Source organism: Condylostylus longicornis, unplaced genomic scaffold (assembly GCF_029603195.1).
Source record: "Condylostylus longicornis isolate FDR11 unplaced genomic scaffold, ASM2960319v2 ptg000028l, whole genome shotgun sequence".
NCBI classification, from domain to species: domain Eukaryota; kingdom Metazoa; phylum Arthropoda; class Insecta; order Diptera; family Dolichopodidae; genus Condylostylus; species Condylostylus longicornis.
Window position 1 is genome coordinate 4,525,325 of NW_026577997.1, and position 24,812 is coordinate 4,550,136.

At 23.1% G+C, this 24,812-nt stretch overlaps 6 protein-coding genes across 9 annotated transcripts in view; 5 read left to right on the forward strand and 1 right to left on the reverse strand.

The window, feature by feature from the left end:
* Positions 1-379: 379 nt before the first annotated feature.
* Positions 380-2,581, forward strand: LOC129607636 (uncharacterized). Its single transcript, XM_055518767.1, has 2 exons — positions 380-1,516; positions 1,575-2,581. Exons 1-2 carry the CDS (start codon positions 548-550, stop codon positions 2,463-2,465), a joined length of 1,860 nt encoding a protein of 619 aa, XP_055374742.1. The 5' UTR covers positions 380-547; the 3' UTR covers positions 2,466-2,581.
* Positions 2,582-2,689: 108 nt separating this feature from the next.
* On the reverse strand, positions 2,690-4,816 carry LOC129607638 (ubiquitin-conjugating enzyme E2-18 kDa-like). Its single transcript, XM_055518770.1, has 4 exons — positions 4,754-4,816; positions 4,448-4,543; positions 3,921-4,107; positions 2,690-3,820 (listed from the first exon to the last, which is right to left on the reverse strand). The coding sequence occupies exons 1-4, from the start codon at positions 4,778-4,780 to the stop codon at positions 3,666-3,668; spliced, it is 465 nt and encodes a 154-aa protein (XP_055374745.1). The 5' UTR covers positions 4,781-4,816; the 3' UTR covers positions 2,690-3,665.
* A 701-nt stretch (positions 4,817-5,517) lies between these two features.
* On the forward strand, positions 5,518-6,433 carry LOC129607637 (transmembrane emp24 domain-containing protein 2). Its single transcript, XM_055518769.1, has 3 exons — positions 5,518-5,723; positions 5,779-6,113; positions 6,171-6,433. Exons 1-3 carry the CDS (start codon positions 5,585-5,587, stop codon positions 6,318-6,320), a joined length of 624 nt encoding a protein of 207 aa, XP_055374744.1. The 5' UTR covers positions 5,518-5,584; the 3' UTR covers positions 6,321-6,433.
* Positions 6,434-6,825: 392 nt separating this feature from the next.
* LOC129607664 (peroxisomal multifunctional enzyme type 2) lies at positions 6,826-9,039 on the forward strand. Its single transcript, XM_055518805.1, has 2 exons — positions 6,826-7,807; positions 7,867-9,039. Exons 1-2 carry the CDS (start codon positions 6,954-6,956, stop codon positions 8,810-8,812), a joined length of 1,800 nt encoding a protein of 599 aa, XP_055374780.1. The 5' UTR covers positions 6,826-6,953; the 3' UTR covers positions 8,813-9,039.
* A 384-nt stretch (positions 9,040-9,423) lies between these two features.
* Positions 9,424-11,162, forward strand: LOC129607701 (persulfide dioxygenase ETHE1, mitochondrial). Its single transcript, XM_055518862.1, has 5 exons — positions 9,424-9,872; positions 9,931-10,075; positions 10,146-10,512; positions 10,692-10,810; positions 10,918-11,162. Exons 1-5 carry the CDS (start codon positions 9,729-9,731, stop codon positions 10,974-10,976), a joined length of 834 nt encoding a protein of 277 aa, XP_055374837.1. The 5' UTR covers positions 9,424-9,728; the 3' UTR covers positions 10,977-11,162.
* A 2,828-nt stretch (positions 11,163-13,990) lies between these two features.
* LOC129607672 (amyloid-beta-like protein) overlaps positions 13,991-24,812 on the forward strand; it is a 152,919-nt gene continuing 142,097 nt past the window's right edge. Inside the window, exons 1-2 of one of the 4 annotated variants that reach the window (XM_055518820.1) lie at positions 13,991-14,032; positions 16,418-16,734. In XM_055518820.1, coding sequence (XP_055374795.1) covers positions 16,675-16,734 — 60 coding nt within the window. In that variant the 5' untranslated portion in view covers positions 13,991-14,032; positions 16,418-16,674. Of the gene's footprint in view, positions 14,155-15,193; positions 15,327-16,352; positions 16,735-24,812 lie in introns of those variants that run through there. The other 3 variants (XM_055518821.1, XM_055518822.1, XM_055518824.1) reach the window with 3 other exon arrangements.

The following is a 24,812-nucleotide window of genomic DNA, read 5'->3' on the forward strand; positions in this document are numbered from 1 at the left end:
TAATTTATATAACGCAAAAAATCAAATTTATATCATACTAAAAACATAATATTTTAAGTGTAGCGATATTCTTTTATGAAATCTTTTAAGATAAATATTTCTATCATTTTTTACAATTTCGCTTTATTCGCTTTTCCGCCTTGAAGTGTCAAAATTCATATAGAACATACAAATTACTGCTGCGGATTCCCCTAACGGTGGATATTTTTTGACATTCCACTTATAACGCATTCATGTTTTTACATTGATATGCAACCATGATATAATATTCGATATTCTATTGTGACTCGCGCCTAAAATGACAATAATGTTATTCGAATTGTTAATTGGGTGACGTATATCTGCAGAACACTGACTGACCGACCCACACAACACAACAAAATTTGATTTAAAAAATAGCAGTTAAAATAAAAATACAATATAAATTTACTACATATTGTGGTTTTTAAACCATCGGTGTAATTAAAAATCAAAATAGTTTTGTTACCAAACTCATTTTCGCACTATATTATTTTAATATAAGGGATATTAATCTGAAAATAGAAAAATGGAAGTTTTATCATCAGCTCGTTCTACAATTTTATCAGGCTTTCAAAATTTGGAGACTATTTGTTCTTATGAAGGTTCCCAAAATGATTCGGTGGACTTTAATTTCTTCAGTGGGACAAATATTTTCACACAAACAAATAAAAAAAATAGATTAGAATTTTTGCAAATTCGAAATAATAATGCTGCAGTTAGTTCAAATATTAGTAATTCTTCTAAAAATGGGACATTTGATATTCATCGCATAAGGAAAATGAAGATTGAAAATTTGCATTGTGTTGCACCACTTAAAGCCTATGAAATTGCTTTGGGTATGTCCAATGGTGAAATTCGAGTTCTTAATTATAAATCAAATGAATATATAAGCAAATTTTCTGCTGAAACATCTAAACATAGCGTAATAAGTTTGGATTATAGTTCGTTAGATGAATGTCTTGCATGTGTATACGAAAATGGATCCATAAATATTTACGGTATGAAAACAAAAGCTAAATTAGAAACTTTAAACTTCGATGGGAATTGTAGAATTGCAAAATTTAGCCCAAAAAAAAAATTTCGTTTAGCAATAGCTTCCCATAAAGGGTCAATATTTTTATATGATATACAATCGCATAGGAAAATATTTCAAGCAATTGACGCCCATTCCGCTCCTTGTAGGGATGTAGCTACTGCAGCTGACCAGCCAGATTTATTATACAGTGCTGGATATGATTCAATTATAAATATTTATGACGTTAAAAAGAAAGCTAGGACACAACAAATACAATTTCGTTATCCTCTATCTACCATTTCGGTATCTGACTGTGGGACATATTGCGTTGCTGGGAATCTAAAAGGAGAATTGATATCTCATGATTTAAGGTTCTTAAAGAAGCCACTCGTAGAACGTAAAATGCATGATTCCACAGTGATAAGAGTAGCCTTTGTACCATCAACCTTTAAAAAACAATCAAGTGCATTTTCTTCGCAAGTATTAATTGTTTTATTTATGTATATCTATGTTTTGTTAAAATCATTATCTTTTTTAGATAGAAACTAATGAATCTCATGAAAACAATAGGATGTCTACAATGAGCAATTTCAACAATGAACAGCTTATAGAACAAGATAATAAAAACCGAGATTCGTTCTATGATTATATGGAATTTCAAAGTTTACATACTGTTAATCAAAACTCCAATATAAATCCAAGCAAAAAGTTACGAGAGAGTTTCGATTGGGATCAACTAGGAACGGTAAGACGCGAAAATGAAAGACGTTTAAGTAGTAAAATGTCTTTAGGGCTAATTAAGAAGAGGTTAACCGAAGATAATTGCACATCTAATCATATTTCATCCGATGAATTTAGTATGCGAAATAAAAATGGTCTTTCTGATACACCTAATTTCACAGAAGGTAAATTAATGTCCTATTCTAAAATTCTTGAAGAAGATGATGAAGAAAATTTATTCGATGAAAATAACAAAAACCAAGAAAACAAAAATGTGTCTATAACTCCAAAAGAGAGCATGAATGTATTTTTAAATGCACCAAATAAAAATACTCGAAGCAGTACTCCTAATAATTTAGAAACTGATGAGTTTCAAGAATTAAATAATGTTAATACAAGGCGTCGAGAAAATACTGGAATCAATATAGAAATTTTAAATCAAATAAAGGAACTGAGATTAGATGTTGAAAAAAAATTTGAATATTTGGAAAATGAAATTAAATTCAACGCTGAATCGAACAAATGGAATTTGTATACACAAAATTGCAATTTTTGGAACAAACAGTATCAAGTAAATAATGATATGTGCGAAGCTCTCGACATAATATTACATTCGGATGATTTTTACCAAGACTATTGTAGAATAAAAGAAGAAAACGAACAACTAAAATTAACAATAGAAAAATTAAATAAAAATAATTGCATTTAAGAAAATTAAAAAAATTTGTTTCAAATATGTATACTAAAATCATAAAGTCTTATTTGTTGAAGCTTCAATTTTTTAAAAATTCTATTGTATTGTTCATATTTTGATGAGATTTTAAATATATTTTAATGTATATTTGTTATATTTTATTGTAATTTTTATCTATCAAGTTTTCTATTCCAATTTATGAACTTTACAACAATAAGCTAAATAAATGAAAGGAAATGTTTTCACATAGTTTATTTTTATTTATCTCCTTCAGCATCTTGTACAATTTAATTTTTTTTTTTAAATAGATAAAGACAGTAACTATTAATTTTTTTTTGTCTTTGTTGTAGCTTTTTTTTAACACATTATAGATTTGCGGGCAAGCTTTATTCAGTATACCTAGTTTAGAAAAAATTCGTTTTCCATCATTTTTAAAAGAATTAAAATACTAAAATACGTTAAAAACAATACATTTTTTTACAATTAAGTTTAGAGAAAAAAAGAAAAGCAAATAACGAATTTTTTGTTTTAACAATCATTTTATCAGTAAATACATTTTATAGACACAAAAATTAAATCGTCACTTTAACTTTCAAACTATCTAAATGTAAATATTAGGCAAAAAGAATAATATTCGAAAAACACAAAGAAAATTTGATTTGTTTAAGTATGTATTAAATTCTAATTTTAAAAATATATATTATGCATTAGTTACAATTTACTTAAAACGAATTTATAATTTCTAAATTTAAGATCTTTGTTTGGATTAGTAAAAAAAAAAGGCAAAAATTTGGATTTAAATAAAGAGAATTATTATTTTTAATAATTTACTTTTAAGTGGTTGCAAAATAACTTTTGTTTTATAAAAATCAATTAAGTAACATAGTTTAAAAGGAAAAGCTATTTAAAAACTTTTTATACAAAAAATTTTTTTTAGTAAGTATATCAGATTTTTTTATTTTTTTTTTTTGAAATGTAATTTTCTTTTAGTTACTATTGTTTTATATGATTTCATCTTTTTTGATTTACACAAATTTTATTCATTTACTATTCTTATATTCTTTATTTTATTCTTTAAAATAATTTCTAAGTAAAATTTAGTTTTATTTTTTTAATAATTTATATGTATGTATATACATGTATGTATATATATTTAAATAAATTGATTTTATATTGTTTAATTTTATATGCATATATTATGTTTTTAAATATTTTTTATTCGTTTGGCCTTTTTTCGCTGTGTTTTCTTGTAAACTCTTCAGCATTTTTAAAAAATTTTTTACGATCTTTCAAATATTCTTCTGCTAAGTCACCACGTAGTGGATGTTCTGGTTCAGGATCATTTACAAGTGCTATTAATGCGCTAATAACTAGAAGTGTATGTTGAAAATAAAAAAAAAGTAAATGAAAAATATAAATAAATTAACCTATAAATATAACATAATTTTTAATTTAGAAATAGTAAAGTACCTTGGTCTGTTTTAGTTGCTGGTTTCCAATTTTCTGTACTAATTATAGGCAGACACACTTGACCTTTTTCATCAATATTAGGATGATAAATTTTAGTCTTAAAATGAATTTTAGGGGGTTTAAATGGATATTCAGCAGGAAAAGTGATTTCAATACGAAAGGCACCTTTGTTATATGGCGGATTTTCCTGTAATTTTTATAAAATTCAAAATTAATTAGTTGTATATTACACTTTTCAAAGAACATTCCATTCTTGTGACTAATTGAAATATAAAATAATTAGGTATATGGTACATCAAATAACAATATACCTACAGCTGTTTAAAAATAGATTTAATTATATCCCACTTCTTAATTCAATATATCAATAACAATCAATGATAATAAAAATTAAATTGTCATATTTTTAATGAAAATTTAACAATGAATTTTGTTGAGTTATGCCTCATTTTGAAATTATCATTTATTTCAAGGTAATGATTCATTAAAAATTATGAAAGAAAAAAAAAAACAGTTTCAATTCTTACCGGTACAATTAAACCCGTCCAATATAATAAATTCTGCTCATCAACTTTAATGTCCCTAAATGATTTTAAACCGGAACTTTGTAAATCCGCTAATTCCTTAAAAAATTTTCAAAAATAAAATTAAAATTTTTGGATTAGAAGGCAATTGGTTTTCATAAAGGTTATTATTTCAATTTTGTATTAAGAGTTTGAAAAGAAATTTATGTAATATGAACATTGTACTTTTATTAAAATATCAAAATTAATTCATTTTACGTAATAAAAATTAGATTAATTATTAAAAATATGTGATAATTAAATTCTTACTTTTTGAAGCCTTCTCGTCGCAGACATTTTTACTTTTATGACTTTATTATTTTGACAGTGAAATTTTTTGGAACTGGCAGCTTTTAATGTGATGTAAAAATCAAAAGATGGCACAAAAGGTTTAAGAAAGAAATCTACCTGGATACATATTAATTACTTAATCGAGTTGAAAATGCATATATTCATTTAAAATTAAGTAAATGTTGTTAATCCGAATAATGAATTTTCAAAAGAATAATATAAAATCTGCGAAATAATTACATTTAATAAAAATTATAAATCAAGTTATTATTTTCAAAATTATTAGTTATATGATGTATATTTTTGATTTTCATACGTTATTTTTTATTATTTGGTATTTTTTTTTTATTGAATGTTCAGGTTTATTAATTTTCAAACTTTTATTCAAATTAGATAAAATAAGTCAAATATGATTCTGAATTAAAAAAAAGTTTTAACAAATAGTAAAAGCAATTTGTTGTTGGTATTTATGATATTTAAATTTTTGACATAATTATACTCTAATTTTTGTTAGGTACATAAATTGTTTAATCAATTCATTTGGTTTCAAAATTAACAAAATTCTATAATTTTTTTCTAATAATTTTCAAACATAAAACAAACCACTTCTATGAAAACGTTAATCGATCTCAAAGACGGAAAAATTCAGACGTGTCATGTAAACGCATTGTTTAACAAATTTCTCAAACGTTGTCATTTTTTTTTTTTTTTGATTTTTTGCTTCATTTCAAATTGTCATTTATTCATCATTCTACTAGACGTGGCTTTCATTTTTAACTTGTTATTAATAATACTTTAGTAAATTTTAAAATGGATTGCCAAATCAAATTATCATTATTATTATCAATTGTTTGCCATTTATTCACTTATAGTAATAGTTTTGTAATAACTGTTGATGCACATACGGAAGAGTGCTTTTTTGAGCAAGCTGATGCTGGAACTAAATTAGGTGAATTTTTTTAGAAATAAAAATATCAGATTTATTTTATAATTTAAATTTGTAGGATTAACATTTGAAGTTATTGATGGAGGTTTCATGGATATAGATGTAAAAATAACAGGTCCTCAACAAAATATTATCTATAATGGAGAAAGCGAATCTTCCGGCAAATATACTTTCGCAGCTCATACAACTGGAATTTATACAGCCTGCTTTGGAAATTTAAAATCTACTATGACTCCTAAAGTAGTTATGTTTTCGATAGAAGTTGGTGATGCTCCACGTCCAACAGCTGGTGCTCCAGATAAAGATGAAATTGGTCACACAAAACTTGAAGATATGATCCGAGAATTATCTGGAACTTTAACAAGTGTCAAGCACGAACAAGAATATATGCATGTAAGTTAAAATATTAGCTTGTATTAGATTGAGAAGTTATAATAAAATATTTTTTAGGTGCGCGATAAAATTCATAGAACCATTAATGAAAGTACAAACTCTCGTGTTGTGATGTGGTCAACTTTTGAGGCTTTAGTTCTCGTAGTTATGACTGTAGGTCAAGTTTATTACTTGAAAAGATTTTTCGAAGTCAAGCGAGTTGTCTAAATTGAAATTTAATAAATTTTGTAGGTACCATTAACATCTAATTTTGTTTAGGAATATGTCCAAATTTATGTATTACTTCTCTCAAAAAGTTAAAAATACAAATTTAAAAATTGAAAAAATTGCTTTTAAATTCAGTACACATCAAAAAGAAATTTTTTCGGGGATAAACGATTAACCGTTCATTTGATCGATAGTCGTTTACCTCAAAGATACCACTCAGTCCAATAAATCAAATATGCTAAATCATAAAAATACGGCTTAGCATTTTAGGCGATTTAAACTTAATATAGTACGTATTTTTGTTGGAAGTAATGGTTGACGATGGTAATTTTTTGAATGTGAATCCTTTAAGTTCCACAACCCACAAATATTTCGCCAGAGAAACGTCAAAGTTAACAAAAAATAACTATTGTGAATAGGTTTCTTATCAGAAGTGTATATGCGCCATCTAATGGAATTATTGTTTTCTAAACTGACAATCACAAATAAAGTTGACAGGTTCAAATTCCAAGCAGAACTAAAGATAACTTATCTTGTTTTTATTGTTTTTATTTGCTGATCAATCTTACATCAAGATTAACTTTCGCTTTCGGAAAATTTGCAAGTCAGACAGTATAAGAGAGAACTAAAAGTATGGCTGAAATACGGTTTGATGGAAAAGTGGCGGTTGTTACTGGTGCAGGTGCCGGTCTCGGTCGTGAATATGCTTTACTCTTAGGATCAAGGGGTGCAAAGGTTGTTGTTAATGATTTGGGTGGACATTTTGATGGAGAAGGGCAGTCTACAAAAGCAGCTGATGTAGTAGTAGAAGAAATAAAAGCTCTCGGAGGTATAGCAGTTCCAAATTACAATAGTGTTACAGATGGAGATAAAATAATTGAAACAGCTATAAATAATTTTGGAAGAGTTGACATAGTTATTAATAACGCTGGGATTTTGCGAGACAAATCTTTTGCTAATATTTCTGAGAAGGACTGGGATTTAATTCAAGATGTTCATGTTAAAGGAAGTTTTAAAACTACACAAGCTGCTTGGCCCTATTTCAAGAAGCAAAAGTATGGCAGAATAATTTTGACAGCAAGTAATTCAGGCATATATGGTAATTTTGGCCAAGCAAATTATAGTTCAGCTAAATTGGGTTTAGTTGGGTTAGCAAACACTTTGGCCATTGAAGGAGGCAAGTATAAAATTCATTGCAACGTAATCGTTCCAACTGCTGCGTCTCGATTAACCGAAGGAATTTTGCCTGATATTATGTTTCAACAGCTGAAACCAAAGCTTATAGCTCCAGTTGTTGCTTATTTATGTCATGAATCTTGTCAAGATAATGGTTCTATTATAGAAAGTGCAGCAGGTTGGGCTACTAAAATACATTTTGTACGAGGGAAAGGTGCAGTATTGAGAAAATCTTTGGACGAAAATGACATTAAACCAGAAGTTGTAAGAGATAAATGGCAAAGGATAACCGATATGTCGAAAGCCAAAAGGTATGCTAAAAATTAAAAATATGGAAAAATTAATCCATTTTTTATGTTATTTATTCCAGATTTAATGCTATACAAGAAGCGAGCGGAAATTTACTTGAAATAATTGAGGGCTTGCAAGATGGAACACAAGGCGATTCGGAATTCGAAGATACATTCAAATTTGGATCTAAAGATTTGATTTTATACTCTTTAGGAATAGGAGCAAGTGTTACTCACAAGCCCGATATGAGATACCTTTACGAAAATCATGAAGATTTTGGACCATTTCCAACTTACTTTGTTCTTCCAGGTTTATTACTGAGTATGGGGAGTACTTTAGTTGCATCTGCTTTGAAACATACACAGGTTGACTTTACTAATATATTGCATGGGGAACAATATTTAGAAATATTAAGCGATTTGCCTAAAAATGGAGAACTAACTACTAAAGGAGAAGTTTTTGATATAATGGATAAAAAATCTGGAGCCGCCGTTGTTACCAATTGCAATAGTTATGATCAATCAGGAAATTTAATTGTTAAAAATCAAAGTACAACATTCGTCGTTGGTGCTGGAAATTTCGGTGGTAAAAAAGATCCTAAATCGGGAGTAGTTCCCATATTAAAAAATCCAAACAGGAAACCAGATAAATCTGTTATATACAAAACCTCTTTGGATCAAGCTGCTTTATATCGTTTATCAGGAGATTTAAATCCTTTACATATTGATCCAAATATGGCAGTAATGGCAGGATTTAAAGTACCAATTTTGCATGGACTTTGCAGTTTAGGATTTTCTGTGAGAGCTGTTTTAAATACATACGCTGGTAATGATGCAAGTCAATTTAAAGCAGTAAAAGTTCGTTTTTCAAATCCAGTATTACCAGGACAATCATTAAGAGTGGATATGTGGTGCAATAAAAACGAAAAGAGAATATATTTTAGAACTGTTGTGATTGAGAACAATAAGGAAGTTATTTCTGGTGCATATGTTGATTTAAAAAATATTGTTGCGGCAAAACTATAAAATGTCTCGTTTTTTCTATTGGTTACAATACATAAACATAATGCCTATATCTTATTTTACTAAATCTTTTATGTTTTAAGAAATACAAATCAATATTTTTCATTACATGTCGATATAATTAAATTTATACTTACAAACATACATACATATATATATTTTTTATAAAGTGGGGGGTTCATTTAATGGTCATGTTTATTGTTAAATTGAATATAATTAAATAATTAAATTGCTTAAAATATGTATTTATTTATTTTTGCCAATATTTTCTCATTTAAATCAGCAAAAAGAATATTTCCTACGTCTTAAAAATAAAAAAAAACATTTTGACAAAATTCGCCAATTCGGTTAAAATACCTATTACACTTTTAGTATTACCGGTTATATAACATTGAGTAGCTTAAATCAGAATAAAAACCAAAATAGATAAATATTTTCGAGTTTCTCAATATTAATTGTTCGAGTTTCTCAACCAAGCTCTTGTTCAACTACAAGTCTACTGTCTGTAAACAGTTCAACTGGAGTCTACTGTGTTTTTTACTGTCATAAGAAACTGACATGATTGCAAGAATTCGGTATATCAAAACAATAATACAAAAGTCACAGTAAATTTAGAATTTTTTTTTACAACATTAAAACAAGTTATTATTGTTTTGTACTTTTGTAGATAACAACTTTGATAAAAATTTTGTTGCGGTCGCTACGGATAAAGTTTGTTTATCATTTCATACAACTTTACTATGAATCTAAACTTATATAAAATTTCGCTTGAATAGATATTTATTTGTGGGCACGAAAAAGTAATTGTCATAGTATCAAGGTCAACGATTAATTTACTGGTGCTTAACACTAATTGTAAAAAACAGAATATAATTTAATAGCATACTACCACCAGTAGTATTTGCTACGTGATAATAAAATGAAATTATTTAGATCAGTCGGGAAGTTACTGTCAAGCGTAACAACTGCTAGAAATTGCAATTTACATTTTCGAAAGTTTTCCATAAACATGGCCAATATTGCCCCCAGAATTCCGTTTAGTAATGATTTTTTTTTTCGTCAGGTAAAATTGTGTTCAATAAATATACATATTTAGAAATTTAAAAATTTTGTATTTTCAGCTTTTCGATACCGTAAGTAGTACTTATACGTATTTATTAGCCGATACAAATACAAAGGAGGCAATAATTATCGACCCGGTTTTAGAACATGCTAAAAGAGATGCTCAATTGATAAGAGAACTTGGATTTACTTTGAAGTATGCCAGTAAGTTTTCTTAAACCTGTTTGTAAAGAGATTAATGTTATAAAAAATTTTTTTAATTGAAATTGCATAGTGAATACGCATATGCATGCTGATCACATAACTGGGACCGGATATCTAAAACATTTATTACCAGGAAGTATAAGCGTAATATCAAAAAGTAGTGGAGCTAAAGCTGACAAACATATTGTTGAATATGAAAATGTTCAATTTGGTCGACATCAAATTGAACCACGTTCAACACCTGGGCATACAAATGGTTGTATGTCATACGTTATTCATGAACAAGGTTTAGTTTTTACTGGAGACACAGTTTTAATTCGTGGCTGTGGTAGAACTGATTTTCAAGAGGGTAACCCTAAAACTTTATATGAATCAGTGCACAATAAAATATTTTCATTACCTGACAACTTTAGAATATATCCAGCTCATGATTATAAGTAAGTTTTTAACTACCTAAAAGAATATTGAAACTTATTAAATGAATTGTACTTAATACAGCTAAAATTAAAGTAACTTTAATAAGATGTAAGTAGGTAGTTGCCTACCTACCCAAGCATTAAAAAAAAAAGAATTGTTTACAATTGTCTTTAGGTAAAATTTTCAATTTAATTTTCAGAGGTCAAACTGAAAGTACAGTAGGAGAAGAAAAATCTTATAATAGCCGCTTAACTAAATCTTTGGATCAATTTGTTGACATAATGAATAATTTAAATTTGCCGTATCCAAAGAAAATTGGTAAGTATGTAAAATCAGTTTGTATAAAAAAAATTGCTTTGTTCACCCATTTCTTGTTTTTGCGGAATTTTAAAAGAAAAATTCTGAATTATTTTTTTACATTTTAGACGTTGCGGTTCCGGCTAATCGAGAATGTGGTTTACACGATATTCCAGAAGAGAAATAAGGAATTAAGGAGCTATATTCATTAATTTTCTTTGACAAAGTTTTGTTATCATTACATTACAATTAATGTTACTTTAGTTATTTTTTTTGTTATAAATGATATACTAAACATATAATATATTTTACTATAATATATAAATCAGAAAGCTAGGTGATGTAAATAAAATATATTTTTATACCCAAACAATTTAGTTTTCAAATATCAAATTGTTCAAATCATTCTTCTGATTGTTTAAAGTTTTATCAAGAATTATAATATTCTTGCGTTGAAACTTTAAATACTCGTAATAATAGTTGTGTAAACATTGTGTGTTGTGTAAAATACAAATAATACTGGGAAGATTGTTATTTTATGAATTAGGATTATTATTCTTAATTATTATTACAGAAATTAAAAATTCAATTTTTTATAAGAACTTGCCTTATATTTTTGGCAAGTAATTGCATGAAGCTTCATAAATATTTTAGTTTATCGTGTGCTTTATTTTATCTGCAGTCTGTAAATAATTAATTATACTTATATTTATTTAAAAAAAATTGTACAATTTTACTATTCATAGTTATTATGAAATTAGTGAAGTAATGATTCATTACTTGGTCTTGATAATTACAACAAAAAAAAATTTTTTTTTAAAGAGTTATAACATAGTTTCAACAAATTTAAAGGCTCGCCTAATATTTATTTGTTGTTATATGTTTGCTCTTTTTATCTTTTAACTAAATATTAATTTGTATTTTTATTAATTGATATATATATCTGGGTACATATATTATATAAATATAATATTATAGTATATGTAACTGCATTTAATTTTAGTTTCCCCAAAATGAATTTTTTTATACCCTTGCAATTAATAAATTATTTATTGCTACTGATAATATTCTATCAAAATATTTAATTAGTGATAATATTTTGCAACTAAATGAATATAATCAATTTTTTCTAAAAAATTTTAATGTACCCACTTATATAAATATGTATTTTTATATTTATTTATAATCTCAATATAATATTACCACTAAAAATATCCGTGCATATGAACATGTATAATGTATTTATGTGTGTATATTGATTTTGATAAATTTATGAAGCAGAATTAATTGGATTAGAATTGAAACAAACAAAATTTGAAAAAGGTCAATTGAAATATGAGAAGTTTAATATGTTGTCCAGAATCTTAGTTTTTGAAAATATTAATTTTATATATGGATGTATGTAAGCCTATAGGCATATTATAGTTATTTAAAACTTTGGAGTAAGTAGTAATATAAAAAGAATTCTTGTTAAGGCGTAAGTACTGTGTTTTTGCTTTTTAAATACCTTAAATACCAAAATAGTATTTCGTAATAAAATATGAGTAAAATTCAATCTTTCTTCACGGATTTTTAATTTATTTCACTGGTGAAAACCGCTTCACGTTGAGAATGCTCGCTCGAATAAAGAATAATATAAGTTGTCTTCAACATATTATTGAATTTATATATGTATGTCTTCAATACAACAAGTGTTATATTCTTAATAGAGAAATAAAATTTATTGCATTATTGAAATATATTGGTATATTAAATCTTATTTTCGTAAAATAGGCATACATATATATCTATTGAATTTTAATATTATTTTAAGATTTGAACGCAATTTTAAACACATAACTTTAGTATTTATGTACATATTTTGTTATTATAATTTTATAACATTATAATATAATATGTTATATATATTAACAACTTGCATATATACATAACATATACATAATAATGATATTTTGCTTAAAACATTCCTATACAAAAGCGTATGAAAAAAAAAAGCTCTAAGGATAATTTCTGAATCACTACAGCTTTCGAATAAATATACAATATTGTGAAAAAAAAGGAAAATTTGAATATAAAATGCCTATATTATAAATAATATAATACAAACGTACTATAAAATGGTAAAAAATGAAAATTTCTTTAATAAAATAAGCTTTTAACCGAAATTGTATTTGTGTTTATGTACAAATTTGTATGCAAGTGTATATTAAAATAATGAATGTAGGTAGGTAATGAGCGAATATTTATGTGTGAATGTTTTCGTATTCGAAAAAATAGAGTACTGTGAGTAAAAAAAAAAGATTTCCTTCCAGCAAAATCGACAGAAATTTATTTTTATAAATTAAAATTTCATGGTAGATATATTTTCGAAAGAAATATACATACAAATGAAAAAAATTAAATACGCATGCCTTAAAACGCTAAAACATAAATGAAACTTGGCAGCTGAATCATAATAGAAATACTATCCATAAATATTGAAACTCTCTGTACCTTTTAAAATTTAAAAAAAAAAATTTTCATTTTAGTAAAAAATTTCATATATGTAATTAAATTAATTTGGTAGGAAATAGATTTTTTTGTTATTCTAAGCAATAGATAAAAAATTTTAACTCAACGGTTCAAAAAAAAAATTTTTTTTTCGAACAAACATTTTTACTATTATGGGCAAATAATTCAATTTTTTAAACGAAGAGTGTAATTTTGAAAATTTCATTCAAAAATTTTAAGACAGCACTGTTAACTTCTGCTTACACATATATTTTTTTTTACATAGTATGTGCGTTTTAAATTTTATAACATATTTCTGCAAACTTATGAATCCCTACCCACGTACATATCGACATTTGTATATAGTTGGCATGTACAAATATTGTTGGTTACGCAGGCATATAAGTATGTTCTAAAATTCATTCTCCTTTTTTAAAAGCTTTGAATACTTGAAAAAGTTTTTTTCCCATTTTAAATATTAAAAAATATACATACACTCATTTTTCCATAAATTCGAAAATATTTTCATTTCAAATGACGAAAAAAAAAAACAAGAAACAAAAAAAATCAAATTCGTCATATCACAAGATACATACATACATTCATACACAATAATATTTTACTCCTATTTCGTTTCGTACTTTTATCTACATACATACATATTTTTTTCTGACCAAATAAAAAATTTGCATTTTTCGTAGTTAGAGTTATAGCAGACGACATACGTTTCGGTCATATAATTTTGGCGTTACGGTAAAATACAAAAACCAATTTTTTTTATTATTACTTTTTTTCAATTGAAAATAAAAAAAATAAAATTAATTGTAAAATATTAAAATTTAGAAAATATTTGAATATTTGTGTAAAATTATTAAGTAATAAAAAACATGTAAAAATTTATTAAAAGTTTTTAATAAATTTTTAATATTTCAATGAAAAAAAAAATTAAAATCCGGCGAAATCAATATTCAATGAATCATTGAAAAAAAAAAATTGAAAATTTACAGAAAATTTTTTACAATAAGAAAAAAAAATTTTTTTTTAAAGTGTAAAAATATAATAAGAAACTTGTGTGTGTATTTAGAAATATTTTTGAAAAAAAAGGATCAAGAATTTTAAGAATTACTGTGAGAGAGAAAGGAAATTGAAAGAACGAAAAGACAAAATTATTATTAATATTTTTTTCTATTTGTGTGTGTGTTATCTTTTTCCTTTTCTCATCATATAAAAATTTGTATTTGTTAAAAACGTTATTGTTCGGCTTGCATTCGTTTCTTCCGAAACTTGCTAGTTTTTTAAAACCATCTCTTTTTTCTCTATTATTCTTATTGTATTTTTGTAAAAAAAGAAATATACTATTGTTCACTGAAATTTCATTTAGAAAAATCAAAAATAAAAATAAATTTTTCCCATATTCGAAAATAGAAAATATTGTTTGAGAATATTTTCGAAAATAGACCAATGATATTTAATAAATAAAATTAATAAGGCAAATAATAGGAGAAACCTTTTAGGGAAAAAAAAATTCGATGACACAAACTCGTACATGTGTACATAAATATACACTATAAAAGTAGCAATATCTTTGATTTATATATTAAAAAACTATAATAGAAAACAAATGAAATATAAAAATTAGAAGAAATATAAAAAAGGGAAATTTTATTTAAATTTCCGTTTTTCCTCTCTCATACAGTCATACAATGACTAAAAACATTCTACTCTCATATTATAACAGTCATTGAGAGTTTTTATTTTGCTTAAAAAAAATTTTTTTTTTTGATATAAAGAAAAAGGAAAACTTTCTACATAAATCGTCGTATATAATTTTATTTCTTAATTTTCTTAAAAGAAATTTAATAATAAAAAAAAATATAGTAAAATATAAGGAAATAATAATTATATAAAAAATAAATAAATAAATAAATTAAAAAAAAATAATTTTGTATATTTGATTGTGTTGTTGAATAAAAAAAAATCCTGGTTTCTTTTTTTTTTCAATTTTTCTTGCGTATATTAAATGTGAATTTTTAACAAAACAAAAAGTGTAATTTTATTTGTTAATACCTTTGACTTACTTGTACAAGAATATAGTATTTATTTCAAAATAAATATAAAATTAACTATACTAATTATATTTGATATACATATATTCATGCATACATTTATGTCAAGTATATTATAAATAAAATATTTATATAATATGTATATAAATTCTATATTTCTATTGAGTACATGCATAATTTAAATATTAAAATTTATAATTATTATACGCTGACGTAAAATTTTGTGTTTTTGTTTTGTGGAACAATTACAAAAATTGAAGAAAAATCTATATTTTTCATAATCCCATACATATATATATAATATATATATCTTTATATATATGTACTTACATTATATAAAATAAATAAATAAATAATAAACAAATAGCATAAAGAAGAAAAAAATATACTTACATATTTAATGTGTTGAAAAAAAAAAATAATAATAATAAAATTATACGAAAGGAAAAATCGATAACGAATTTTCTTTTTCTAGTTACTAGATTTCTGTAGTTAAATCACATACAATATCATTTTATATATATATATATATATATACGTTCATATATAATGTTATATAAATATGTACCAATATATTTATCAATAATATATTAAAATATTTTATATAAATATTTAATATATTTTTTTATACATACATAGTTGTATATAAGTGTTATACAAAAAAAATTTTTTTTCTTGTAAAATGCGTTTTTTATACTCGCCTTGTTTTATTACTAAATGACAGCAGTGTAGAATTATATTATATTTTTTTGTTATACAAAAAGATTATATAAAAAAAAATAAATAAATTTTTTAATTTGACTTGTTTTTTTTTGTTTGTTTGTGTTATTGTGTTTTTAACTTTAATAATAATAATAAAATTTTTTTAATTATAAATTCAATAAAATAATTATTTTCAATTTTAGTAGCTTTTTTTTTAAATATTTTTATTAAATTTTACTTATTTTTTCACTTAATTTTTAAAAATTATTTTATTTTTTTGTTTTGCGTTTTCATTTGAAATAAAGTTAATATTACATATTGTATGTATTTGGAACAACATAAAAGAAAAACTTTGAAAATAATTTTTCAGCAAAGAAAATTTTTAAGCAGATTATTAAAAAAAAAAATATCATAATAAATAAAGGATATTTTAAATATATAAAATATTTTATTTTATAATTTTGTGAAAAATTTAATAAACAAAATATAGTAAAAAACAATAATATAAAGGAAATTTTTTTATATATATATATACAATAAATAATATTATAAACTGACGATATATATATAATATATTACTAATTTATTATATATATATATACAAATATACATAAAAATAAAATAAATATGATGTTAATAACGATATTGTCAGCTCTATTATTGGTTAGCAGTTCTGGATTTGTTGAGGTAAGTTTTAATTACACAATTAATATATATCAATTATCTAATATAATATAATATAATTGATATATATCAAATATAAATCTAATATAATATAATTTTTTTTATAAATAAAAATTTCTTAAAAATAACAATTTTAAATTAAAAAAAAAAATAATAATTATGTAAAATAAAAAATCGTTTTACCCGCTATTATATATATATATATTTACTTAGGTACAATAATATATAGTACAAATTAAAATAATATTTATGGTTAGAATCGAATATGTATGATAAAAGGATAATAGTAAAAAAAGAAATTGAGGTTAAAATTGAATATTCACCATTATGGAAATATTGTTAGTGTTTTGTTTTTACTTGAAATAATTATTTGATATATATATAAGTGTTATATTTTATATGAAATGTATTTCTAAATTTTTAATTTACGTAATAAAAGTAGGAAATGAGATTTTGTAAAAATAAAATTTTGCAATGCTCAATTACATCAGAGATTCCCAAAGTATCCTATATAGACTCCCAGGGGTCCATGAATATAGACTTGCTAGGGGTCTACGAAAAAATATTAATTAAATTAATAAGTTTTTTATTTACCTCGCTCACATTATAGGTGTATTTTGCTACTGTTAGAAATTTAAATTTATCAAAAAATGTAGCAGGAGGTCTATCAAAAATTGAAAAACATGATAAGGGGTCTACGAGAGAAAAAAGCTTTCGAACCTCTGAATTACATGGTTGCTTTAATAAAATTTAAAATAATATATGTATTAAATATTTATAAATTAATCTTGATATTGATATATATAAGGAATACAAGAGAAAAGACCCGACGCTGTATAATGCAATAAGCATATTGTATATACTCGTATGTATAAATTAAATATTTTGTTAAATTTGATTTTGAATTTTGTTATTTCAAAGTTATTACATTTTAGTCTGTATGAAATACTTTAACTGAAAATTTTTTGAATAAATTCAAAACTAATTAATAGTCTACATGACTTTTGTATATGATACTATATTGACCATATTAAATGTAAAATATTTTATTATTAAGAATTTCTTGTAAAAGTAAGACGTGTGTATTGTATTGATGGCTATAGATTTTGGTAACAAATCTGTCATATAATATAGTAATTTATCAAATTGCTTTCTTAGACCCATGATTAATCAGCTAATGAGGCGTAAATATATATATATATGTTTTTTTCTAATGTGATCTAACATTATTTTATTCTATTTCATTTTCTTCACGTTTTCGAATATTACAATGTTTGATTTGTATAAAAAATGAGGTTAAAGAAAAACTATATCAAAAATTCCATATCTCAATTCACATTTAATTTTATTTGATTACGATTTTATATATTAAGTAAATATATATTACTATATATGTAAATCAGCTATGCATTCTAAATTTTTTTTAAATAAAAAGCAAAATTTTCAAACCAACTTTACACACCTTAAATTTGTAATATTTACATACAGATCATGTTACAACACAAATTGTATAAAATAATAAGAAATTATCAAGCGTTTGTTTAAGTATATGATGTTTATAAAAATATCTAAATTATTATTTTTAGTTCTTTAACGAAAAAAAACTTTCTTTACAACTGTAGAAGTATTGTATAACTAGTTTATTAATTTTCAATTGATGTTAAGCAAAATATGTAACCACTATGGCAGTAGTTTTCTAAAATACATAAAATAAAATACTTTCATTTAGAAATATAAAAATACCACTCTTTCAAAATTTTACAAAATTTCGTTTGAAAATATGCGACGGTCTACTAATTAATAAAAAAATTGTATGTTATTAATTAAATAACACATATAAGTGGGTGGATAACTTAGATTACTTATTGTTATTGTAAGTACAATTTGTTATACATATTTATTATATATACATATTTTGAAGAAAGAGTAAATACATTTTAGTAAAATATGTAAAATTATTGTGACTAAAATTTGATCAGAATACTCGGTCATCAGAATAAAAATTTCGTTTTTTCGAGTTATACAGTAGTAAAATTTAGTATGTTAGTATATAATAAAATTGTAAGAAGTAATTAGCATATATTTATATGAAATTAAATTTAAAATTCGATTTTATTGGAATTTTAATATATGGAGGTTGTTAATTATATGTATATTTCAGTTCTGTTTAATTTGATATTCTAATACTGATTTTAATATTTAAAGTATGAAATTTCAATTACAGAACAATATGAGTAAAAATGAGTTATAATAAATATAAAAGAAATCAAAACTGTTATATATTATATTGATTTTAATTTTAAAACTTAATTTCTGTCTAATATTATAGTATTTGTAATTCTTAAATGGAAAAATTTCTGAGTAAAACCATATATACATTTGCATATATATTATATATAGGATGAAATATTTTACAATAAAAATTTTTTATTATAAAAAAAAAATTATGTTCTACAAAATAATTTTATTATATAATATAAATATTTTAAAATATATTTTATTACTTGAATATTATTAATGTGCAATGTCGTCAAGAACATTTCTTTATATTTTTTTTTTTAAACTAAAATAAAATATTATAATATATTCGAGTAATAAGTGAATAGTATGAAAAAGTTATTAAACTTCTTTTATACATTTATTATTTCTACAATTTAATAATAGTTTTCCTCTTCTTTTTATTATTACATTCCTATATTATAAAATTTTGTAAAATTGTTATTTCATATATTTATATTTATACATATTAAAATTACAAAACTAGACATTACTGTTATAATATTCCGAATTTATATAAAATTTAATATAAAATTTATAATATTATAATCATTGCATATATGTTGACACGATAATTTTCGCTAGAATATACTTGATATAATTTAATACGCGCATGCCCTACATAAGTATGATTTCATATATATATATATATATAAAAGTATGTATTTATATAACAGTATATATGAAATAGACGTGAATATATATAATAAAGTATGTAGTATATATATACATATGTGTATGAATATATTTACTCCAATTTTTCATATCAAAAAATTTCGAAGAATATGAGCGAAATAAAAAAAAAAAAAGGGGAAAAAATATTTTATGAATATAAGGAATAAAAAGTAGGTATTACGAATATATTATATATATGTATAACTCTCAAAAATCCATTTCGATTTAAATAAAATTGTCACTATAAAAGGGTATACTCTCTCCAATATGAAATATATGTATATATACATAATTATACATATACTTACTTAAATTTTGTTATAAATTTTATATAATAAATTTTAATTTCAAATATTTATTTTAAGAAATCATCAAAACTTATATATTATATACGATATGCATCTACATTTATATGTATGTATATTATTAAAAGCAGATGAAAATCCTAGAAATTTTTTTTTTAACTTATATTCAATTTACGAAAAAAAAAAACCAACAAAATAATATAAAATTTGTGTGCTAAATTCTCTTGCTTTTATTTAATTGTTATTATTCTTATATATTCGAAAAAATTATATATTTATATGTATAAATTGTTCGAATATACATTATGTTTAATGTACTTAGTATAATACATATATAAATTTTAATGTATAGATTATAAAGTTATTATAAACGAAATTTGTAAAAATTTTCTATAATTTTTTATTTAATAGAATATATAGAATTTCGTTTCTGTTAGAAGGATATTATATATGAGAATATATTGTACTTAAATGTATATATACATATGAAATAAAATTATGTATTGAGTTATATTATAATTATATAAATTATGTATTGCTATATATTATGTTATATATAGTAAATTTTCATAAGGATATTTTATATAAGTATTGTAAGTACATAAATGAATTATCATGTTCTTCTATATTTGAATATTTTATATATGAAAATTTACATATTTAAATATCGTATTACTTAATTTTTGCAAATATTGTCGGGAATTTTAGTATTCGTTTATTTTTATAAAAAAAGGAAACTATAAAATTTTAATATTATTCGTTGTCTCTGATATTGTTAATTGGACTAAAAAAATTTTTCATATATGTATGTAAGCATTCTTATAAGTGACCACTCTTCTTTGTATTAAATTAATCATGCTTTTCCTGAATTGTATATAATGTTATGTATTTTGTACATTACAGAATTTTTACGATATAACTTGTCATTATAGAATTTATGATTGTATTGTAATTGTAATACAAGATGGCTTGGATGAATCATTTAAATTTGAACATTTTAAAACTTTTTTAATTTGTGTTAATATTTAAATTTAATTTTTTGAAGAAGTTTTTGTTTTCATGGAAATTTTTCTATATCTTTTTTCACACTTTTCATAAAAAATTTATAAAGTTTTGTCAACCGCTCATACTTTAATTTACAGTGTTATACAATACAATTATTTTAGGACTGATTTTATGTTAATTCCCCGGCTTTTACATATTTTCGAAAAAACTTGGATTTCCTTATTAAGTAGTTTCAATTCAAAATTATGCAAACTATATACATTTGAGTCTAGCTCAAAATTATTTCAATAATTTTAATTTTTTTTTTTTATCAAAATTTTTAACTCTCCACCTTCCATATAATAATTATTAAAAATTTATTATTTAACAACAACTTCCTTTTGCATTTTATATTCCCATATCTACTTAAGTATATAAATATATTTAAAATATAAAAAGTATGTTTTCTATAAGATCTTTTTTGAAAATTTTCTAAAGTATATGTATATTATTACAGTATGGGCTATTCATTTTACTGATATTTTGTATAACAAGAAAAAACAAGGAAAAAAAAAATTTGGAATGGCGGTGTGGTAAATGTTTTGTTTTTGTTTCAGTAGTATTAAACGCAGTGAAAGAATTTATATTGAAGAAAAACAAGAACAATAGAATAAAATGAAATAAGAACAAAAAAAAATGTGAAGGAATGTATATCTAAGTCCTTACATTCATTTATGTAAATACAGTATATATAGGTATGTGTTTTTATTTCTAATATCCTATCATGTTATAAATTACATGACGATGTTTTCTCTGCAAGTATTTCAAATAAAACAAAAAAGAAAATAAAAATAATAAAGGAAAAATTATATGTATAAAAAAAAATAAAGAAACACACTTATTTTTTGTTTTTGTTTTTCTTATTATATCCTTTAATTCTGTATACATAAATATGTATACATATACTTATAGTAAGGGTTGAATACCATCATTACATTTTTCATCCCATTTCTATGATTTTTTCTTGTTTTGTTTCATGTTTCTATGTTGTTTTTTGTTTTTTTGAAATGTTCATGGTTTCATGGTTAAAATTGGTTTGATCAATTGCGAGTTTAGTTTATATATTATTAATATATATATATATATACTTAGTTCTAGAGGTTTTATATTATTTTTAGGATTTAATTATATTGAGATTTGATATTTTATTAAAATTATTTAAGGATATAATTGTAATTTGTTGATAGATTTTATTTTTTGCTAGCAAATATGATTTTAATTAGGAATATATTGAATTTGTAATTATATACCACAATTCAATAACAACTTTATATTTTGAGAAATTTGTTCATAATAAATGAAACAAGTTTCGAAATTTGTTAATAATGTAAAAAATTAAGATTTTTGGGACTTAACAGTTTTGTGTGCACATTATTAATTCATTTTAGATTTATTTCCAAACAAATTTCTTACCAGACCTAATTGATTCAATTGGTGCCAACACTATTGGGCGTACCAAAAAATTTTCCACCGATTCAATATATAATAAAGTATTTTTCTTCAGAAGTTTTTAATGAGATTATTCGAAAATAAGATTCTATGATCGAATATTGTTTTAGAACTCATAAATAATGGTACATTAGAATTAAAATAACCGTCTTCATATAACAAAAAATATCCCGTTTTTTCAAACATGAAAAATTCCGATATGAAGGAAATATAATGAAGGAAATATATACGTTTTATGCGATACTCGTATACTAACATCAGGCCCGGTGGTGACTTGTTCCGATACCTTACGAAATTATATAGTATTTTGATTTAAACAATTAAATGCTAAGTATACGGAGCTACGAGTATCAAATTGATTTTATTAAAAAAATTTCTCGGAATTGTGTATAATTCGAAAAATTATACTCGTAGAAAGAACCTCTTGTACTATAATTATATAATTTTTTTTTTGTCTTGTTTTGGTTTTTTATTTAAATATAATAATCTTTTACATGGGGTCACGTATAACAGAAATGCTGTTCACTAAGCATATATACATCATGTATCTTTTTTAATATTTACATACATATATATATTATGTATACATGCATACTATATAAAATTTTTTTTCTAGATGCGTTCAATGGATATTATTTATATAATAAAGTATGTTGTTCTATTATAATAAGGAACGGGTATAAAAATATTTTCTATGAATATAACAAATTATTAAAAACAAAATAAATATATAACATATATATATATATATATATATATATATATATATATATATATATATATATATATATATTATATTTATTCGCTTATGTAAACATTTTAAGAATAATATGCAATATAAGTAATTTATTTATTTTTTGTTTCTTTTGCTTTTTTTTTTACACTATACAAAAGATTGACTTTCACAGTTCTATAAATTCATTCAGAAGGACGATGATATTGTTATTATTATTATATATTTTTTTTGTTTATTATATATATATTCAAGTAAACCTACCAATTCACATATGTATATAAGATTTTATTAAGTATATTTGCAGGTATTAGAATTGATCTAAGTTATTTTATAATCAAAAAGAATTTAAAATAAAAAAAGTACTTGTATATACAAGTATAAAAAGTATGAAAAATCAAAATAATAGAAAAATATTATATTCATACTTGCATCTACATATATTTTAAATGTATATATATATATATAATTATCCCGGCACAGACAGTAGCAATATATCTTTAATATTAATAAGATTTCTAGAGAATAAAATATTCTATGTTATATTGTCGTTTTAGGTACGCACTCATTGTATAAGATTATAACAAGAAAATTTATATATACTTATACCTGATGATAAATCCCAAATGCTTGAAGAGTAGAAATATGAAGTATATTCATCGTTGAGTGGATATTCATAGGGTAAACACAAAAAAAGAAAATAAGAAATTCTAAAAAGGATGCGAATTTTTAGTATTCTATATACAAAGAAAAAAAAAATTAGTTTATATTTTTATAATTTTTCGTGTGTACCATCAAAATTTAAAAGGAAAATTTTTTTTGGATTTTCTCCAATTTTCATCATATTTTCGTTTTGATTATTTTTTTGTTTTTTAATATTTTCTTGTTAAAAAATATAATTTCTTTTCTTCTCTCAGTAAATTATGAATTTTTATTTTTCTCTGTTTTTAAGTTTTTTTTTTGTATATATGTATATATTTACGTCTTCAGTCAAAATGTCATGTTAAAAAGTTTAAATTAGACTTTCTGTTTTTCATTTTTTTTTTGTATACTTACTCGTTATATTAAGAATATTTGGTTATTTTGTTTTTTTTTTAATGTTAACCTTGACATAAGTTATAATAAATAAGAAAATATATATATGTATATATGTTTGTGTACATGCTCTCACTTAAAAAAGAATCCTTATGATGGTATGTTGATACTTAAGTTGGTTTTTTTTTTTTCGGTTGGTATATGTAACCATTTTAACAAGAAAAAGTTTATAGGAAGAGTCAATGTTAGTTATAAGCCTTGTCAATTTTAAAAACACAAAAACGAACAGGAAAAAAAAAGCAAAAATAAAACCAAAAAAAAAATTATATTTTCTTTTAAGACAACATCATTATTTTTGTGGCATGAAAGAAAGGGCAGCACACCGGAAAGTTACATATAACGTACAATACGTATATTGTGTGTGTAAGGGTACCATAAATTTTTATTATATAGGTTTGTTCTGCAAAATTATAAGTATGTTTTTTTTTGCATTTTATATAATTTATATATGAATGTATGTATATGAGAATAAAAATATATTTTTATTAATATTTTGGAATGTA

Bases quoted from the DNA above. Each gene is read 5' to 3' on its own strand.
- LOC129607637 (XM_055518769.1), top strand. From the start codon at position 5,585: ATGGATTGCCAAATCAAATTATCATTATTATTATCAATTGTTTGCCAT. The intron at 5,724-5,778 runs GTGAATTTTTTT...TTAAATTTGTAG, and splicing joins TGATGCTGGAACTAAATTAG to GATTAACATTTGAAGTTATT. The intron at 6,114-6,170 runs GTAAGTTAAAAT...AATATTTTTTAG, and splicing joins ACGAACAAGAATATATGCAT to GTGCGCGATAAAATTCATAG.
- LOC129607636 (XM_055518767.1), top strand. From the start codon at position 548: ATGGAAGTTTTATCATCAGCTCGTTCTACAATTTTATCAGGCTTTCAA. The intron at 1,517-1,574 runs GTATTAATTGTT...TATCTTTTTTAG, and splicing joins CAAGTGCATTTTCTTCGCAA to ATAGAAACTAATGAATCTCA.
- LOC129607664 (XM_055518805.1), top strand. From the start codon at position 6,954: ATGGCTGAAATACGGTTTGATGGAAAAGTGGCGGTTGTTACTGGTGCA. The intron at 7,808-7,866 runs GTATGCTAAAAA...TATTTATTCCAG, and splicing joins GATATGTCGAAAGCCAAAAG to ATTTAATGCTATACAAGAAG.
- LOC129607701 (XM_055518862.1), top strand. From the start codon at position 9,729: ATGAAATTATTTAGATCAGTCGGGAAGTTACTGTCAAGCGTAACAACT. The intron at 9,873-9,930 runs GTAAAATTGTGT...TTGTATTTTCAG, and splicing joins ATGATTTTTTTTTTCGTCAG to CTTTTCGATACCGTAAGTAG. The intron at 10,076-10,145 runs GTAAGTTTTCTT...GAAATTGCATAG, and splicing joins ATTTACTTTGAAGTATGCCA to TGAATACGCATATGCATGCT.
- LOC129607638 (XM_055518770.1), bottom strand. From the start codon at position 4,780: ATGTCTGCGACGAGAAGGCTTCAAAAA. The intron at 4,544-4,753 runs GTAAGAATTTAA...AAATTTTTTAAG, and splicing joins CGACGAGAAGGCTTCAAAAA to GAATTAGCGGATTTACAAAG. The intron at 3,821-3,920 runs GTACTTTACTAT...ATACACTTCTAG, and splicing joins AGCAACTAAAACAGACCAAG to TTATTAGCGCATTAATAGCA.